Genomic DNA, 20,856 nt, shown 5'->3' with positions numbered 1-20,856 from the left:
GTTAAAGAAAACATTCCTCTCACCTACCATCAATAACCTTACTAATAATGCTGGCATATAGCTTGCTGCTTTAACACATCGACAAAGACATGGCAAAAACAATTAACATACCCAAAACAGCTTCATCATGCAATTCTTCAAGTAAGGCCACTCATGAAATATTACACAATGCATAACGTACAACAATGTATATCACTCTTGGGAATTTAAGCTTAAACTCTGAAGTGCATGTTTCCATGGATACTGACTGCTTCCCAAACAGTCCTAATTTTGAATGACAATGTAGAAAATGTAATAAAATATTGTTTGTCTTTTTAGCTTTTTCCCGGTAAGGGGTCGCCACAGCGGAACTCCGGTCCGCTAATGACTGGCAGTAGATTTTTTACGAAATGCTGAGGTGCCAACTCGACGCCCAACTTTCAACGAAGGCACGCCCATTTATGCAGGCATGTCTTTCGAATGCTACCCAGCCATGGGGAGGACATGCAGACTCCACACAGAAGGCACTCCCAAGCCAAGCCGAGAATCGAACAGGAGAACCTCTTGCTGTGAGTTAACAATGCTACCGCTATACCACCGCGGAATAGCAAAAAGAAGAAAAAGCTTTACTAACCCACATTTTTTCAAACTATTAAATCAATTGCATTGAAGCATGTTTTGTAAATCTCATATTAGTGCTATTAAACAAGAAACAGGAGTTAGCAAATGTACAGTTTTAGTTATCAACTCAGGAATGGCCTTCATATTGTCCTATTCATACCCAAAGTTCAAGCTCCTTCGTGCACTAGGTGTAACATTCATCCTATCTGCTGATGGGCTAGTAATGACATGCCGTCCTGGAGACATCTTCCTCACTTCCCAAGCTAGTGATGTAGGCCTGCAAAAGAAAGAAATACATAAATAAGTAAAGCAGCAAATTTATTGTGGTAAATGAGTACTTATAGCTGAATGCCACTGAAATCACCTGGGAGCAAAATCTGATAAACAAAATTTCAAAACAGAAACACAAAACATGGTTAAAAATGCTCTGAAGAGCAAGCAAATATTTTTGTTGATTTCTGACAGCCAGCTAAGTGGAACAAAAGAGATTTCTTTTTAAATGTACTAGTTATTTATAGAAGCAGTGCCATTACTGCATGAGTTAAGAACTGTATTAAAAACAGGTTTTGGTGTGTGTGTGTATGTATATATATATATATATATATATATATATATATATATATATATATATATATATGTGTGTGTGTGTGGATGCCTGGACAGCAGATAAAGACATCAAACACTAGTGTCACCGAAACAAACCAAATATCCTCACAATATGAATCCTAGTACACTTTGTAATGCAGAAACTTCATTGCATTTTATAATGCAACTGATGAAAGGGGTCCACTTGTTTGCTTTTAATTTTTTTCATAGGTTAATAGATTAGTACTAGGCTAACTGCCCTTGTGGGCCATTTTAAGTCTAGCCAATTATCCATTGTGAAAATCAAACCTGGCACCTTGTGTCTGCAAGGGAAACATCTTAACCTTAATGCCAACCTCCCACTCTTTCTACACCAAGTTCTGGTGATGAATTTTCATATAAAATAATTCATGCAAAATTGAGCAAATCGAGACACATCTGTGGGAGGCTCACAAGTTTCCCACTTCCCAATAACTACCTGCACCCTTTTTCAGAAGCAAGCAATAGAAGACTCAAAGGTACGATCAGTGCACACTGCCATTCTTTCCACATCAAAAAAGGTCAACACCAGTAAATGGTCAAAAATTCATCTGTCGCAGCCAAATCCTACTGTAGTCCTCTGATAAACACTATTACCTTGTCATATTCCAGGAAGCTATACAACCAATGCCCTAGACACGACCAACAAAGACAGCATCCTGAGTATGTAAAGAGAAATACCCTAGCTAATCTCAAGGGCATATAAAATAGAAGCCTCTGAGATTTGGTCACATAATTAAGTGCTCATAAAAGTTTTAACCTCAATCCCACTAAACTCTAAATCTGAAGTTCTCTTTCCCATGCCTTCCTTGCCTTTTCTTTTTCATCTAATTTACAAGCAAGTAGGTTGCTACAAATTGTACTAATTCGCCTCCTGCAGAAATGAGCCTCATTCCTAGATTACAAGATCCATCTGACCCAGAGTAGTCTGTCAAGTTTCTTTAACTTGTGACTACTTACATTTATGCATGACCTCTACTTGCATTCAAAATGATGACACTGATCCATTTCAAATGCAAACATACAGGCAAATCCCTCCCAGATAAGTGATACTCCCTTTTTAAATAACTGCAAGGTCGGTCAAGTCATCAGCCACCTATTAGGTTCATAGACTCACAGATTGGTACTAGGCTAATTGCCCATTTTAAGCCTAGCCAATTACCCCATCTGAGAATCAAACCTTGCACCTTCTGTCTGTAAGGTGAACATTTTAATCATTATGCCAACCATCCCAACAACCTGCCTTTGAAAACCACAATGTTCGGATAACCCCAGTGGGGAAAGATTTTTAATCCATTCATTAGTATCAGTTTATTTTATTAATAGGAGAAGAACAGTGATCCTCAGCAGAGCTTTTTCATGCTTAGCCTAGAGTTAAAACACATCAAGACAAATACACAATATTGGGTAGAAAAACAGCCCAAACTTCACCAGACCAGTAAAAAAATGTAGAAATTAACCGGACTTCAACGTGGATAAAATACTACTATTTTTAATTATTTAAAACACATCACATAAGCGCTTTCATCTCTCATGGAGACTTCTTCAGATAAAATACACTCACATTCATCATCTATTTATAAACTAGCTGAAGTTCATCAACCAGTCATGAAATGCTAGCAATTAAAATATTCCCTGTGTTAAAGGTGTACAAAGCACCTATTCTAATCACAAGTACTTACAAAAACATTTTTCAAAATAGGATAAACTATGAAACATAAATAAAGATACATAAAAATCATGTTGAATTTCTTTAAAATTTATGTTAGCAAATCTGCTTTTTCACTTGTTATGGGTTTGAGAGATACTTGGTCGTTCAAACCTGGGGGGCGTGATGCATTTATTTGCCACTGCCAGACAAGTTCTCTTTTTAACAAATATCTTTGCCAATCATCACCCCTGGAATGAATCTGCACTTTTTCCAGTATACCAATGCTAAACTTAACAAAATTACTACACACAACAGAGTGCCTGTACAAGGCATTAACTTCCCTTTTCTTCCTGATCTCATAAAGGTGCTCATAAATTCTTGATTTCAAAGCTCTCTCTGTCTTTCCAACATAGTATCCTGAGCAACTGTCGCATTTAGCTAGGTACACTAGTTTGTTGGTGTTACAATTCCCTTTCACAAAGCAAACCTTGATGTGCAAAAACATTGTTTTGTTCTTTCATAATGTACATACAACATGCACAACTACCACAAGATGTGGTACCAGTACCAACATTTCGTCTGTTTAACATTTTCTAAGATATGTTTACAAATACATAACATACTCAAAAGCTCTTTTCCTTAGGAAATAAGATTCCTTTTGTCTATCTTTCTCATTTTAAATTATGAGAACCCTCCCCCCCATATTCACCCAACTCTTCCAGATAAAGTGTCTTTCACACATTAGAAGGAATGCTTCCCCATACAATTCCTAATCAGGTGCAAGCATTCCACCCAGTGATGTTGGAAATGAACAGCATTTTCCAAGATATTCCAGGTTTCTCTCCAAACAAATAAATTCGGTTGCCATTTTATGCAGTTTGGAGTAAAGGTTGGATTTAAGTGAAATGGTTATTCCTGTACAATGTAGCTTACTAGACACAAAACAAAACATCTCAGAGCTTGAATCTCTGGAAAAAAAACAAAGATTTCCAAAATAAAATGCAAATACATATTTAAATTTAAGCATTAGTTACTTTTAAAATCTGTAACTGTTGCAAATTGTTTGTGTAGGCTGTGATAGCCGATTTATAGCATTTATAAGTGTTTACTGTATCTGTTTCTGCTTGTTTTCTGAAAAAAAAAAAAAAAAAAAAAATATCTCTTGTTTTCCCGCCTTACTAAGCTAGAATAGTCCAGTTTCAGAGCTTGCTGATCCCTGGGCTTTGTTTGCAGTTCCTGTTACTGAATCTTTACCTAATTTGGAACAGAGGAGGTTCCCTTGCTTACCAGTGGGAGTGGGAAGCACTGAGCTGCCTGTTGGTCCAGTTTTGTGAGGTTTCAGCCAGTAACTTGTAGTTTATTGGTCGTTTGGGCCAGTTCCTAGCTTCTTTCAGCCCCTGATATAAAAGCTAAGCACGTTTTTTGGCTTGTACCTACTCAGCACAGATCCTCGTGCTGGCCAGCAGAGTAATCCAAGCTTCAGAGAGCTAAAAGCGACTTTACCTGATTTAAGTATAATTTTTGTGGCTTTCCACTTCTATTTATCTAGCAACTGTATTTCGCCTGCTTGCTGATACATTGTTACTGTTTTTCTGCATTTATTCTGTTTTTGCACTTGTTTCTCAATTTGTTACTTTTAAAATCTGTAACTGTTGCAAACTGTTTGTGTAGGCTGTGATAGCCGATTTATAGCATTTATAAGTGTTTACTGTATCTGTTTCTGCTTGTTTTCTGAAAAAAAAAAAAAAAAAAAAAAATATCTCTTGTTTTCCGCCTTACTAAGCTAGAATAGTCCAGTTTCAGAGCTTGCTGATCCCTGGGCTTTGTTTGCAGTTCCTGTTACTGAATCTTTACCTAATTTGGAACAGAGGAGGTTCCCTTGCTTACCAGTGGGAGTGGGAAGCATTGAGCTGCCTGTTGGTCCAGTTTTGTGAGGTTTCAGCCAGTAACTTGTAGTTTATTGGTCGTTTTGGGCCAGTTCCTAGCTTCTTTCAGCCCCCTGATATAAAAACGCTAAGCAGCGTTTGCTAATTTAAATGAGCTGCTACTGTTGCACACTAGGGCAGCGCCGGTTAAGCAGATTTAAACTATTAGGGCTACCTAAATTACACTCTTCAAATTTTCCCTTAAAACTACCGTCCTCGAACTATACTACTGATCTAATCAGCGTATCCTATAACTAAAAAGATCATCTCTACTTGACTCCAAGTGGACTATTCTCTATCTGTTAAACCTAGCACTTGCTCCTACAGTACTTATTACCTTGATACGGCACTCTTGTCATAGATAGTACCCCAAAAAGGCAACCCCCCATTTCTCGGTCACCCACATCCCCCGGAATCTTTTTTAAAGTTTTTTGTCTATCCTTCTAGCATGTCGAGGGATCAGTTGCTAGTGTCCTCTCCTGCTCAGCTGGTGAACCTGGGAATATTGAGGCAATGTTACAATTGCCTCATGTACACAGACAACCCTCTCCTCCTCCCACAAAACACAAATACATGCGAGAGATGCAACTATACGGCCAAACTGGAGGCTGAGCTCTCTCAACATAGGACTGGCAAGACCAGTCAGGAGGAGAAGGTTACCACACACACTATAGACCCAGTCTCACATAGTACCATTACAACCTCAAATCATACACAAACACACAAAGACTTACATGGAGGCTCTGATCAAAAATCTACCAAAACAGCAGAGGCCACCAAAGCAGACACCCAAACAACCACCACCTCAGAACACAACACCTGCAACACATAGACCTCACAGTCAGAGTGTCAAACAGTCACAGCCCTTAAGGCCAAACACAATGCCAGACACACTAGTCATTGGTGACTCCATAGTCAGACACACTGGCGTCCGCTCACCAGACTGAGTAAGGAGAAGGTCACAGTAAGCTGTCTGTCGGGCTAGAATCCACCACATAACGCAAGCACTCAGGTCTCTCAACAGCAGGTACAAATATGACTCAGTCATTGTCCACGCTGGTGTAAACGACCTGAGACGTACCTCCTTGGACTACATGAAAAGAGACATTGAGGAGCTCTCTGATTATGTAGCCCAGGCAGGTATGACCCTGACCTTGAGCAGTATCCTACCTTCACCAAGAATGATGCCACAATACAGAGATAAGATGATCAGCTTTAACAATTGGCTTAAACACTGGTGTCATTCAAAGGGGATCCAGTATCTGTCTGCCTGGGATGACATGCTGGACAAGCCACGCTGCTTCAAGGGACGGCTTGCACCTGTCACCCCTGGGATTCGGATATTGGCAAAGGCTCTTGCCCACCCCATAGTGCCTTTTTAGGCAAGGCTCAAATTCTAAACCTACCACCCTAGAACACAAAAAGGAAAAAACTAAGGGTAATGCTGCTCAATGCCAGAAGTCTAAATCTCAAAATGCACGCACTCGAGGCCCTTCTCAGTATGGAGAACATCGATGTCTGTGCTGTGACAGAAACCTGGTTCAAGGCTCCTGAGAGCACCCCAGCGCTATCAGGTTTTACCTCATATCATGCGTTCGGCCCCAAAATCCGGACAATACCAAGAAAGGAGGAGGGTATCCATATTCATCAAGGACACCCACACCTCAAGACTGGTGGCAACGCATGATGCATCGGAGACCATCCAGGTGCAATTAACCGTAGGCAAGACTGCTCTGCAAATTGTAGCATGTTACAGGCCACCCTCACAAACTCAGGAACCTCACATGGCCTTCCTGAAAACACTAGAGGGATAAATGTATCACCAAACACCATCATACTAGGTGACTTCAATTACCCTAATATAGACTGGGAACACTACTCAAGCCCAAACACCTAGCCCAAAAGTTCCTGGAATTCATAAACTCAAATGCCATGGAACAACTAGTCACCATCCCACAAGAGGAGATAACATACTTGATCTCATCATCACGAACATGGGAGCACAATGTTCAACACGAAGTATACCCCTCACTGGTGAGATCAGATCACAAACTAATCTCGCTGGAGGTCCTCATCCCACCCCACCTGAAATAAAAAGACCACAGTAAAGAACTTCTCAAAAGCCGACTTCACACTTCTAAAGACTAGTGTGGTCTCCTTTAAGGCCCCGAACGGCGGAAAACAGTACTCAAGCCGCTGAATCACTTACAAATGCCTTCTACCAGCACCTGCAGGACTGCATGGATAAGGCAATCCCAAGCAAAACAAAGACTCTTTGTACCAAAGGCAAGCGTCCAGTCTGGTGGACCCCAGCCATAAACAAATTCTACAACAAAAGGAGGAAGCTACTACAAGATAGAGCAAAATCCTTAAAAGGTAAGACACCCTTGATCACTATAAGTAAAAAACTAAGAGCTCTCATAAAATCATCCAAAGCAAATTTCGAGAGAAAAATAGCTAAAGACTCAAAAGACAATCATAAGGCCTTCTTTAGCTATGTTAGAAACCTAGGAGGAAACTCCCAGATATGCTCAGAACTAGTTCAAAATGATGTGAAGATTACTGATCCTACAGACATTGCCAACATACTGGCTGACAGGTTCAGTGCAAACTTCTCCCCTCCCCAAAGGAGATATCTATACCAAGCGATTGCAGCCCCCAAACATCTCCAGCCCAAGTGAGAACTGCTCTCTCCAAAGCAAAAACACAGCATCCATGGGACCTGATGGTGTCCCCGGCTGTGTGCTCCACGAACTCAATGAGGAATTAAACCCACAGCTAGGACAGCTGTTTAATCAAAGTCTTACCTCTGGATACGTGCCCAGGAGTGGCGCACTGCAACTGTGGTCCCACTTCACAAAGCGGTGCCTCCACCGACCCTGGAAATTACCGGCCCATTAGCTTGACAAGCCTTATCTGCAAAGCCATGGAGAGGATCATAATGGACCTCATAAATAAAGACATAGGGAATTTGCAGACTTTGGATCCAACCCAGTTTGGCTTTGTCAAAGGCAGATCATGCCTTTTAAACTTGGTTGACTTTTGAAACAGTCACCAAAGCCATTGATGAGGAAAGGCAGTCCATACAGCCTACCTCGATCTGGCTAAGGCCTTGATACAATACCCCACTCGGGTATCATTGAAAACTCATCAGCTTAAATGTTAACCCATACATCACAAGATGGGTTGCAAACTGGCTGAGTGACAGAACCCACAGGGTCAGAGTTGCTGGCGCCATGTCAGACTCAAAGCCTGTCACAAGTGGTGTCCCACAGGGCTCAGTCCTGGGCCCACTCTTGTTTGGCATCTACTTTTCCAGTACAAGCAAACACAGGAGGGTTATGGCTGACAAAGTTTGCAGATGACTGCAAACTGGGCCATAGTAGAAAACACATCTGACACAGATATCCTTCAGAAGGGTCTCACAGAAAGCGGATAACTGGTGCCAGAGCCACGGCCTAAAGTTAAATGCCAAAAATGCATAGTCATACCCTTCGGGAAAAACAAGGTTACCCCTAGCTACCAAATAGGTGGCAATCCACTGAGCACAGAAGAAGTTATCAGGGACCTGGGGACCCAGGTTGATAGTAGTCTGTCATTCGACACCCATGTAGCTAAAGTAGTCAGGAAGACCTTCTACATTGCCCACCTTATCATGAAGGGATTCTCATCTAGATCAAGGGAGGTCATAGTCTCCCTTTACTCATCACTCATCAGACCAATGATTGAGTACAATGCCCCATTCGAATGTATCTGACCCGACACTTGCAGCAGCTGGAGAGGCCACAAAGTTCCTCACCAAAAGGATAAAGGGTCTCAAAAATCTGTCCTATGCTGCCCGACTGAAAGAACTCCAGCTCTATTCAGTCGCCACGCTTGCTCAGAGGTGACCTTTGCCTAACATACAAGGCCATGTCAAACCCAGATTTGATGAATATGCTTCACCTCAAAAATCTAGATCCATCAGAGCCACAAGGGCGGAGACAAACCTCGACACGGCTATTAATAGTGCGTGCTGGAGGGATAGATTCATCACCCAAAGACTCCCTATGCTGTGGAACAAAATCCCGGTACATGTGAGGCAGAGCACCTCGCTGGCCTTGTTCAAGAAAAATCTTGACCAATGGATGGGAGATCGCAGATATACCCCAGGGATTACCTCAGTGTCACTGCTCGACAGAGGCACAGCAAAATAATGGGTATAGTTCCCCATACTAAAGGGGTGGCGTAAGCCACAAAACGATGGGCTAGGCTTGTAAATGCCCTCGGGCAGATAGCCTAGTATGAACCTATGAACCTATGAACCTATAATACTGTAGTGCTATACTCCAAGGTATTCTCCAATTTTATTTAAGTGAGATCTGATGTGACATACTTAATTCAGATAGCTTCAGTCTTTTCATTTTATATCCTGTATATCCTGAGAACCTGTGTAATTTGAACAACTCTTCAAAAAAAACCTATCTAACTCTCTATCCAGGGTTAACAACTATGTTCAGAGCTTTTCCACAAATTTTTAATGATGTCCCCTAATCTGACAGCCATGAATTTCGGCTGCTTTCAGAATTTCCAAAAGGGATTCTATGCACAGTACAAATAATGAGGAAAAGGGGGTACCACTGCCTCATGGCTAGAAAACAGGGAGATGAATAGCCTGATCAATGTAAACTCTGAAACTACTTTAGGCATAAAAGAAGGATTTGTACTAAAAGTTACCTTAACTTTGTGAAATATGAGATGAGGCTGAATTACCTTAACATCGTAAAACTCAGATACCCTTCTTGCATTAGTCAGAGCAATGAGTATGTTTTCCCTCATAAGCAGATTCAAAAGAAAAATGTTTTTCATGTACAAAATTCAGATCCCATGAAGAAGCGACCTGTCTTCTAGGTGGACAAATATTTCAACAAAACACTGCACGAAGTTGGTGCACCACTTGGCTCCTCTATTTCCTGGTACCATGACCTTTCGTCTTCAAGGGATAAGTTAATTCCACATAACCAGAACCTTAAATATACATGTAGTTTCTAGATAATTTAATCTTGAGTGAAACTACATACATTTTTAATTATGGTACCCTTTACCCTGGGGGACTAAACCAAAAAGTTTGTTTGAACTTCTGAATTTTTGATGAGTAAATACCTGGTGTGTTTCCAGAGTTTGACTCTTAATTTTTGTAAAATCTTTAAGAACTTATGGAAAAAATGCAATTAATGTAAGATGGATGGGGTTTTGGTATTATTTTTTTAGGAAACGTTTGGGTGCATATTTATGTGTATATTATGTAAAAAGTTTTAATTTTTATGCAATGTATTTACTTGGGTAGGTACTTATATTTGTACAATGCATTTAGACAAGGAAAGTAGTGGGACTTTTGTAGGGTTACTATGGAAAATAATCATTGATGTTTAATTGATTATGGTATTGTCAATGAATCAAATACAGCATGTATTTTCAGGTGCTGGTTATGTGGAATGAACTTATCCCTTGAAGGCGAAATGCCAAGGTACCAGGAAATAAAGAAGAGCCAAGTGGTCCACCAACTTCGTGCAGTGTTTTGTTTACTTTCCAAATATTTTAACACCCCTTTCAAAAACTGTGATTGGGCAGAGGCAGAGAAGTCATGGAGATGAATCTTGACAAGACTGAGAAAGCCACAGGATAACTCAAATACTGCAGAAACAGAAATGCCTGGACCTTAAAAGCATTCTGTTTTTTTTTTCCTTTGGCAACAGCTAGAAAATCTTTTCTTCTTAACCAAATATGATTTTCTATTAGCAGGTTTCTTAAACTTCATTAATACCTACGGCACGTCCTTAGGGAAAAAAAGGTGCTTTAAAGCCATTAAAATTCAATTATACAGGCAGTGAGAGTTGGCAAAATTGAAGACTGGGGTGCATCCAATAATCCCTATCCTGTGCGAGTTAAGTCCATCCTGTGAGAAAGCTAGTAGAAGTAATTCTCCTTGGCCAATTTGAGAAGGGAGAACCACAGTCACCTGGGCCAAAGGAAGTAACTAGTGTCATCCTTGAAGAGCTCTGAATCCTTCGAAGAACCCTGGTTGTGTTAGGAAAGGGTAGAAAGGCAAACAGGAATATCCTTGCCCAAGGTAATGAAAAAGCATCTGTCTTTTAGGTCTCTGCAAGGAGTACTACATCAGAATTTCTTTGTCTGTTCTGTGTTCCCCACATATACAGCAATTCCTGGAAGACCACCAGGTGTAGCTTCCATTCATGGGGGGGGGATTGTCCTGGTCAGGTTCAGCTCATCTACTATAACATTCTGCTGTAATGGAATGTAAGTAGCCTGGAGGTTCAGAATACGCTGAATTGCTAAGACCCCATGCTACCATTGCTAATTTGCAGAGGGACTGGGATCTGGTTCCCCTGTTTGTTGCATGTGTTTACTAGTAGACAGCCTACAATCTAAAGATGTTTCAGAGATCTGACAGCATTTATTTAGCCATCAATTCTTAGACATGTATTGCTTTAATTTGTCCTGTCTATTAAACATGCCCTGTACTTTAAACTCTTGAATATAGCTCCCCAAGCAATGTCTGAAGCATCTGTGCTTACAGACCGTGTAGGGTCTGGAAGGAAAACAATGGCTGAAAGATAACTGATTTGCCCATGAGATTAAATCCCTTTTTAAAAATCCCAGCACAATATTGGAAAAAATAGGGGGTGCTGGTATTGGGACCAAACAGATTTGATGAACCACTGAATTTTCCTCATGTATAGTCTGGCCAAAGGAATCATGACAATTGTAGAGGCCATGAAACCTAAAATCCTGAGATATTCCCTGGCAGATACCAGAGACTAGTCGCAAAATGTCAGAAACTGTTCCTTGAAACATTCCATTTTGTCCTGAAGCAGAAAAGTCATGTTAAGTGACGTATCCAGGAAATATCTCAGAAACACAATCATGTGAGACAGAATGAAAGAACTTTTTTCTATTTTCACCTGAAATCCTGGATAGAGAAAGGTAAAGATTTTCTACCCAAGCCAGGGAATCTTAAAAAGAAGTTATGTACTCACCATAACGTTCCATCTGTGTTGTCTGTTTCAGTCTTCATCAAACTTTTGGGTTTCGTTTCCAAGCTCGGAACAGACTCGGTCATCAGCATGCTTAGGATTCCAAGCTAGAGCTCCTCCCACCCTACCCGTAGTGCCTAGCTCCTATCAAATACCTCAGATCGAGTTTGCTGCCAATATTCTCAGAAGAGAGAAATACATTCTTAAAACAAATAATATAACTTAAAAGAATGCTCAAGAGGTCAAAACAGGAACAAAAGTTCCCAGAATAATCCATCAGGCCATTCAGAGATAAGGAAGGGGGTGGGGGGGTTGATGAAGACTGAAGCAGACAACACAGATGGAACGTTATGGTGAGTACATAACTTTTTATCTGATGTTGTCTGTTCAGTCATCATCAAACCTGTGAGGCACAGTACCCAGCTACATAGATCAGGGCGGCCTCATGCAAGGATATTCCAGAATACTGCAGAACCAAAAGCAGTCCTCCTCCTGGATATATCAAGTTTATAATACGAAATAAAAGCGAGAGTTCACCCATGAAGCAATTGCACAAATATCTTCTAAAGACACTCTAGACCAGAAGGCCTGAGATGTGGCTATGGATCTCGTGGAATGAGCTCTGAATGGTTTATGTAAAGATGCATTGTTCAATGAATAAACGAGTAATATAATCTCTTACCCATCAAGCAACAGTAGCTTTAACAACAGGTTTCCCTTTTTTTGTAAGCTGAGAAAGCGACAAACTACTGATAGGATTTTGTAAATGTTTTTGTCCTATTCAGGTAGAAGCGCAACTGCCTATGAACATCTAAAAGATGCGGACATATTCGGAAAAACACAGGGAGATTACGGTTTATTGATGCAACCTTTGGTAAGAAAGAAGGATTAGTATGGATTAGTATGCAAGGTAACTCTGTTTTTATGAAAGTTAAGATAGGAAGGTTTGGAAGACAATGCTTGAAGCTCCAAAACAGTCTTCGCCAAAGTAATAGCTACGAAGAAGGCTGTTTTCCAGGACAAGAATTTCAACTCTGTCTTAGCAGCAGGTTCAAAGGGAGGTAAGGATCTTTGATAGGAGGATGAAGAAGAAATGTACCTTTGAGAAAGGCTTTGCAAAGTCTAGAAGAAGATAAATATGTAGTAGTCTCCCTGACGTGAAAATTGGAAATGGCTTCTAACTGAACTTTAACAATAGAGAAGCTAGCCCCCGAATGAACAACACTAGCTAGGAAATCCAAGACTGCCAAAATGGGCACTGTAAGCGGATCAATTTGATGCTGTTGGGCCCAAATGGAAAACCTTTTCCACTTACTTTTATAAATTTTACATGTAGAAGACTTATGGGAGGAAGTGATAATCTTTTGGACTGAGAGAAGAAAGCGTGGAATGTCTAGCCATCATCAGAATTGGAAAAACTATGTGGTTAGTTTCAAATTGTGAAGATCTGGATGAAGCTGCCCTGAGGGGTTACACTGAAAGTCTGGATGTGGTTCCAGTGTCCACAGACGGCAAACTAGGTGAGACCACAGGAAGGTGAACCAAACTTATCAAGGCCAAAATGGGGCAATGAGAATCACCTTGCTCTTCAACGTTACTGCCTTCTGAAGAAATTTGGGAATCAGCAGACGAGGGAGAAATGCATAAAGTAGACCAGGGCAAAGTACCTGCTGCACTTGTTGCTGAATGGAGAGGAAAAAGGTCACAGCAGGGTTGACCCCATCTGAGGAAAATCCTGTTTCCCACTGACTGATTCAAAAACCACTCATGAGGCATTAATAGTACCCTGCTGGGCCTGTCCACCAATTTGTTGTGCTACCCCAGAATGTGCATTGCAACTAGAAAGTGGTTGGTAGAAAAAGCCCACTACCACACACTCATTGTTTCTCGACGAAGGGGGTAGGACTTGGTTCCACCTTGCTTGTCGAGGTACCACACAACAAACATGTCAGTCTGAGTCAACACTAAAAGTACTGCCTTCATCTCTAGGACACTGATGCAGATTGGTCTCCTGGGGAGTCCACGTGCCTTAACTGTCCGTCCCAGGTAATGGCCCCTCCACGCCAGCTGGGAGGAGTCTGTGGTCAGCATGTCGATGGGAAGAATGAATGGTTGACCCTGAGACACTTCTGGATCGTGAAGACACCACAAAAAAGAATTTCTGCACACTCGAGACAGTCTTACAGAATGATTGAGGGGATGATACAGAAGGGACCACTGGACTGACACGCCCACTGCAGGACTCTAATATGTAAGCCACCTGTTGGTAGTAAGGTTATTGTTGCAGACATAGAACCCAGAGCCCTGAAAACAAGATTTGCTGGAGGAACTGGCACTGCTAGCATTTGCCTGATATATGTCCACAGTGACAGAATCCTGTCTGGTGGAAGACAGGCCATGGTTTTGTTTGATTTTATAGGAGTCTGCTTGGATACAATCATTTGCATAGTTTGCAACTGTGACTTTTGAAGGTTTATGGTGATCCCTAAGGTTGGGGGCCAGATGTAAGAGAAAATACCTGGCCTGAATCAGTAGATGCCTGGATAGTACGACTAGCAGCCAGTTGTCCAGGTAAGGAAACACGTGAAATACCTGCAGTCTGAGGTGAGCTGCAACCACTGCCAAGGGGTTGTGAAAACCCTGTGGGCTGTGGTGAGACCAAATGGAAGCACACAAATTGCTAGTGACTGGCTCCCTCTGCCTGAAATGGTGGTACCTTCTGGAGATGCTGTTCATGCTGATGTGATAGTATGCATCCTTCAGGTCTATCGAGCACATCCAGTTGTCCATCTGTAGAAAGGGAAAGATGGACTGAACTGTGACCATCCTGAACTTCGTGCGTTTCATCGATTTGTTCAGGCAAGTTAGGTCCAGTATGGGCCTGAGATCACTTGTTTTCTTTGGAACTAAAAAGAATCGGAAGTAGATCCCTGATCCACCCTGGCCTTTGGGGACCACCTGGATGACTCTTTTTTGAAGCAACTTTGCAATTTCCAAAGTTGCTGCTTCCCTCTGATTGGGTGAACATCAGGGATGTGGTGTTTTGGCTTGGGGAGATTTAAAAAGGGAATACAGTAACCTCTGGATACGACACCTTGCACCCATTAGTCATTCATGATGGCTAACCAGGCTTCTAGGTGCAAGGAGCATCGTTCTTTCACTGTCTCCAGACAGGGACAGTCAGGCAACGCCTCAGGGATGCTGCAAGGATTTCTCAGAAGGAGAATCCCGAGACACCTGATACAGCAGACCCCCTCTGCCCCATAGGCGACGTCTACCACTAGAACTATTCCCCCCTCTGCCTCTGGAGGAGAAATCTTCCTGAGAATCCTGCAAAGGATCCTGGGATTTTCTGAACTACAACTTCTTTCCACCGCACTGATTCCTGGAGAAGGACCTTTGTGGGGTTGAGAAGCAGATTCTGACAGCAAACAGGGTCTTTCCATCTTTCTCACTGCAGGAGAGTGCGTAATGAACAGTCGGTCCAAACAGGGAGGAACCGGCAAAGAGAGCATTGACAAATGACACCTTAGAAGGCTCCACAAAATAACACAGCCGCAATCCAGGCATGACACCAAATGGCAATGGTGGACCAGGGCGCCCTAGAGGTGCCTTCAACTGTGTGAGAGATCAGCCTCATGGAGACGTTGGAAATGGACTGCAGAGTGGCCATACCGGAGGTAAAGGAAGTCCGCTCCTCCGCCATCATGTACTCAGGGCTGGAGCTAGAAAGTTCCTTAATAAGTCCCTCTGTAGCCTCAAAGTGGGAAATGTAATTCAATGCTCTGAGGGCAAAGGTGGAAGAAGCGTGGACCCTTTTTCCAAATCTGTCCATAGCCCTAGACTTCCTGTTAGGAGGATGGACAGTAGAGCTTTCCTGGGCAAGCTCTTTCTTGGTGGCTGCAGCCACCACCATGGCATCTACTGGAATGCCCTTCATTCAGTAAGGTTGATCCTTGGGGGCATTAAGAATCTTATCCACTCTTTTAGGGATAGGTTCTGCAGCATCTGGTTCCTTCCATGCCCTTGCAGACACCAGGTCCACAAGGAAGTCTGCGAGGGGGGGGGGCACCCAGGATGTAGATGGGTCGATCCTGAAGGCCTCCAAGAACACTGACTCATCTGGGGTGGGGTTTGGGGCCGACCACCCACCTCTCTGGCAAAGAATATCTAAAATGTCTCCAAAGGAGAAGTTGGTTGGAGATCTAGGGGCCCCTTCCCCTTCATCGACAGTCTGTTGTGAGAGATTCCTCTGGGGAATCTAGGTGCCTCCTTTTGCACTTTTTCATCAGGGGAACCTCCTTGGTGGGGTGCTCCAGGGAGGTGTTGGAAGAAGTCTAGGCTTCCCTAAGTGGAAGAGTTTGGAGGCCCTGAGGAGCTGGCTGCCCTGGTGGCAGAATAGAGGTCTCCGATGCAGAGTTCAGGAGCAGAAGAGGTGGATCTGACACTGTAGGGGCCAGAGGTCTCTTAGGCGTGAAGAGGACCCTCTCCTCCACCTCAAAGGCAGGACAACTGGAGTCCCAAGGAAGCCTCTCCTGTCTCAAGGGATCAGGAACAGACTGTCCCCAGTCACCAGCAGCCCTCCACTAAGACGAGGTAGTCCGCGCAGAGCTGTCAAATGCCAAGGCACAGTGGAAAAGTGACAACTCCAGAGTCTAAGTTATCCCCCCAGACTTGACATCGAGGCTTCGGTTCCTAGATGCAGTCAGAAATGAACCAGTCACGGAAGCAGTCGGGCTCGTAGAAGTAAGGACTATCGGGCCTGACAGGCCAGCCCCAGGGTCAGACAGATCTGGCAGCTCTAAAATGGTAGGCCGGATCAGAGAAGGAGAAACGATCCTACAGGGAGAAGCTCTGCTCGCAGATCCCACAGGGGACGGAGCTGGGAGAATCCCCATCTGGATGTGCATACGAAGAAACTTCCTCATCAATCTGTCCACCTCGTTCTCCCACAGGCTCCAAGAGGACCAGATGGATGAGGACACAGAGAAGGATCTGGAATGATGCCTGGAAGCAACTCTCGTAGACGTGCTTGGCGCCACAAGCTCTGACATCGAAGAGGGAGCTAGGGCATGGGGCAGAGAAGAAGACACCAGTATCAGAGCTGAAGAACACTGCTCCGAAGATTTATTGGCCTTCTCTGGAGGCTCCAACGCAACAGACATGGGGGTCCGGGGACAGTTTCGTATGGTCCCTGGCCTCCTTAGACTTTGTGGCAGGGTTTTGAGCCCCTGAGACAGAAGTAACAGCAGGAGAAGGAGGAGGAATAAGACCCCTGAGAACAAGCTTATTTTTTCTATCTGCAAGGGCCCGGGGAAGAAAGGCCTTGCAAATAGAACAAGACACCTGAAGGTGGGCAGGACCTGTGTAAACGCACTCCTGTGGGCAATCAGATACAGGGATCTTGTGCTCACAGGAAGTGCATTTTTTAAACCCAACATGTGTGTCAGACTTCTCTGACATAATAGCAAGAGAAAGAAGAAAAGGAGGAAGAGAGAGAATTTATTTTTATTTTACATTTGTTTACCAGGTAGTGTCCAACTGGGCTTGGTAGCCCATTTTCAGCGGAGACCCAGGGAGAAAAGCTCCACAAATGTACAATACAATTTGAGACATTTGACTTGAATTAGTGCGATTACAATAACTACATAACAATACAAATATTCAACAGAGTAGTACATCATTTATGCACTTGGTTACAGAGTTATGACAAATGTAAATGATCAGTTGTTAAGTTGCATATTAACATAGAAGAGAATGTCACAACTATGCGCAGAAAACCCTACAGTACACTACAGAAAACAACTTTTTTAACAAAACAGGCAGAAAGAAAGAAAAGGGTAAAAAAGTCAGAAGACCACTTATGGCTGACTAAACACACATTAGAAAACGCTGGAAGGAGCTCTAACAGGGCCATGATGCTTTGCTGTGTGCAGCAAATGAGATCTGACGTGTCTGAGAGAAGCTAGGCAGTATAGGTATGGTGGGAGGAGCTCTAATGTGGAATCCTAAGCTTGCTGACGGCCAAGTCGGTTCTGATATTGGAACAGAGACTCACATGTTTGATGAAGACTGAACAGACATCATCAGATCAACTTGTAAAAGAATCTGCAAAAATAAGGTAGTCATCTAAATATGGAAAAAAGTGAATGCCCTAGCATGTAATGAACAGGGATGTGCATGTGCTAACCATCATTTAAACAGTTACTAAAAGCTAACAGGCAGAATGAGGTAACAAGGACTGCAAAGAGGTTTTGTATTTTGGAATATTGATATGAAAGTTTAGAAAGGACTAGGATAGGTCAATTTCCCACTTTCTTTCACATCAGAAAGTCATAAACAGATCCCTTTCCATATCTGGTCTGGGGAATCAGGTTCTGTAACTCCCTGAGATAGTATCTGATCTAGGAAAAGAGGAAATATGGAAATTTTATTGGACAGATACAGAGGAATCCTTTAAAAGGAGGGCAGTCTCATTGTCAGTTGTAGCCTTTTTGAATTATTGTCTGAACCAAAGTGCTTTGAGGCTCTATGCTGCCACAGAGGGAAGTGAAACCCTAGATTTTGGGAAAGCTTTACAGGACTACCAGTGTGGGGAGGGGGAACGCATGATGGGGCATATAGCCAGTCTATTTTTTGAGCCTCCTTACCATTGCTTTCTGAAATTTTGCTTGCCTGTGCCTTGCTGGGATTGTTTACTCTGTTTACTATAGATGGCCTCAAGCTGGAAGGAAAGTTTCTATTGTATTTAGTATGAAAGGTTGAAAAAATCTGTTTAACACCTGAATTAACCTTCCCCTTTCATCAAATCTTTCCAAGGACCTTGCAGCACAGGAAGGGCTAAGCAAAACATCTTTACCCAGGGGAAATTCAGAAGCGTAGCTTCTATATTCTCTGGTAAACTCTGGAAATGTAGCCAGACAACTCTCATCTCTGACACACAGGTACCTGGTCTGGAAAAAGCATCAGCAGTTTCACAAAAACATGTTAGAGTGTGTTTTGTTATCTAGGCACATAGCGTATTAAAGAATTTAGAGATGTCAGTCTCTGAAGAATGGAGGTCAGCAATTAATGTTCATATTCTTAATGGAAGCCAGTATGAATCTGGATAAAAGAACTTGAGAGTGTGTTACTCTAAAGGCTAATGTGGAAGACATATAAACATTCTTTCTAAAGCTATCAAAAGCTTTGCCATCTTAGTCAAAAGAAATAGGGTTAGCTGCCAAACGATATCTAGCAGAATTTTTTTTTTTTAACATACAAATCACTGCATGGTGCAATCTAAGATTTGAAAAAAATAAATTTCTGAGTCTGAAGAACTTTTGTACAAATTATCAAACTTCTCACAGGCATGTTGCTGACTGTTAGACAAGCTGCCAGCTGCAAAGAAAGCATCCTCTAATGCTGTTAAAACAGAAGGAAGAGCAGCAGGTTGAGAAAAATCCACTCGTAACAAATCATGTAGCTGCTAGGATTCTGGTATTTCATTAGGCGCAAAAAGAAACATCCTATTTTCTGGCAATTTTAAGAAAAAGATAACTCTGCAGGTGGAAAATCTGAAGAAAAGCTTTCTACAAAGTCAAGAGTCAGATTGCCCATTCTGTTGAATGAAAACTTGAGAAATGCAGAACTATTCTCATCCCCTCAAACTAAGGATCAGAATCTGAGAGAGAGGAAAATCTTTTTCTTTTTAAATTCAAGGAAAGCTCAAGACTGTAAAGATAGAAATGCTTAAAATAACCCCTTAGCAAAGGCCCAGCCAATCCTATTTGTCCTAAAAGATACAACTGAACGGACGTTCCATTTATTGCCACCAGTCAGGTGGTCATTCACAACACACTCCCCTAATCTCCTGCCCAGTCATTCAGGCCCTGTTTCTGTGCCCTGATCCCAACTCCCCCCCCCCTTTATTAAAATAAATAAAGAAAAGTTATTCTTATAAACTGTAGCACACTATTTGCTACAAATATAGCAAACAGTTGCTACAGTTTATACCCTTGCCTGCATGGAGCGGTATGACACTCATGTTTTAATTAAAGAAGTCCTCTTATAAATTGTAGGAAATTGTTTGTTACAACGTAGCAAGCAGTTGCTCAGTTTAGACAAGACAGAGAGCAGGTTTGACCACAAGTGCAATACTGGCTTTTAAAAGCCAGTATTACATTAAAGTGAGAGAGAGAGAGAAAGATCGGCCGATCACATCCCCAACACTTTGTGCCAGGGGTAGTTGCCCCTCGCACTCCACTCTAGCTACACTACTAAGGGAATGCAGACTGTTATCAAGGACAGGCAGTGCCGTATGGTTATGATCCATGTGATCACTGCAAGCTTGCAAAGACGGTAGGATCTTATTCTGCTTTATGTACCACATAACTGTGGTATTGTCTACAAATACTCAGAGAGGTCCTGCAAACCAAAATAATGCAAAGATTGTAAAGCTAGAATCATTATTTTCATTTCCCTGACATTTACATGGTCTTTCCCGTCATTTCTGGACCAAATACCCTGGACTTCTACATTCATATAATAATCTACCTAAGCCAGGTTTGAACAACCTCTGTTAAGGTTTTGATGAGGGAAGAAACCAGAAAGGGCACTCCTGGATTAATTTTATTTATTTATTTATTTTACATTTGTTGACTGGGAGTAGTCTGACTGAGCTGCAAATAGCCCTTTTCAGCAGAGGCCTGGGGAGAAAAGCTCCACAACATGGTACAACACAAAAAAGGAATTTCAAAGATATTTACAATATTTTCTGGTATTAACAACACTGTACAAGTTATAAATATTTAAAGGTAATCATTCATAATGTAGGTAATGTGAGATACAATTATATTCTTACAGTAATAGAGTGTTAATTGAATAAAAACTTTAGTTACTAACTAGAGTTGATTGAGGGGAGGTTTGTAGGAGTTAAGCTAAGGAACAGGAAAAAGTAAGTTAGACAGAAACTAATAAGCAAGGTAAGGAAATAAGTGATTAAAGCTGAGCAGAGTGAAAGCCAAAGGTTACGAATAGTGGT

General features: G+C 42.1%; 1 protein-coding gene across 1 annotated transcript in view; it reads right to left on the bottom strand.

Annotated features, from left to right (window-relative positions):
• The window catches only part of SCAPER (S-phase cyclin A associated protein in the ER), a gene marked incomplete in the record, with an annotated part of 4,815,867 nt that overhangs the window by 3,810,903 nt on the left and 984,108 nt on the right, over positions 1-20,856 (bottom strand). The window contains 1 exon segment of the mRNA XM_044077465.1: positions 761-877. Coding sequence (XP_043933400.1) covers positions 761-877 — 117 coding nt within the window.

Source organism: Protopterus annectens, chromosome 7.part0 (assembly GCF_019279795.1).
Source record: "Protopterus annectens isolate FY-2018-M chromosome 7.part0, PAN1.0, whole genome shotgun sequence".
Classification (NCBI taxonomy): Eukaryota; Metazoa; Chordata; order Ceratodontiformes; family Protopteridae; genus Protopterus; species Protopterus annectens.
The sequence above is the reverse complement of the archived record's forward strand: the minus strand, read 5'-3'. Positions and strand labels throughout refer to the sequence as shown.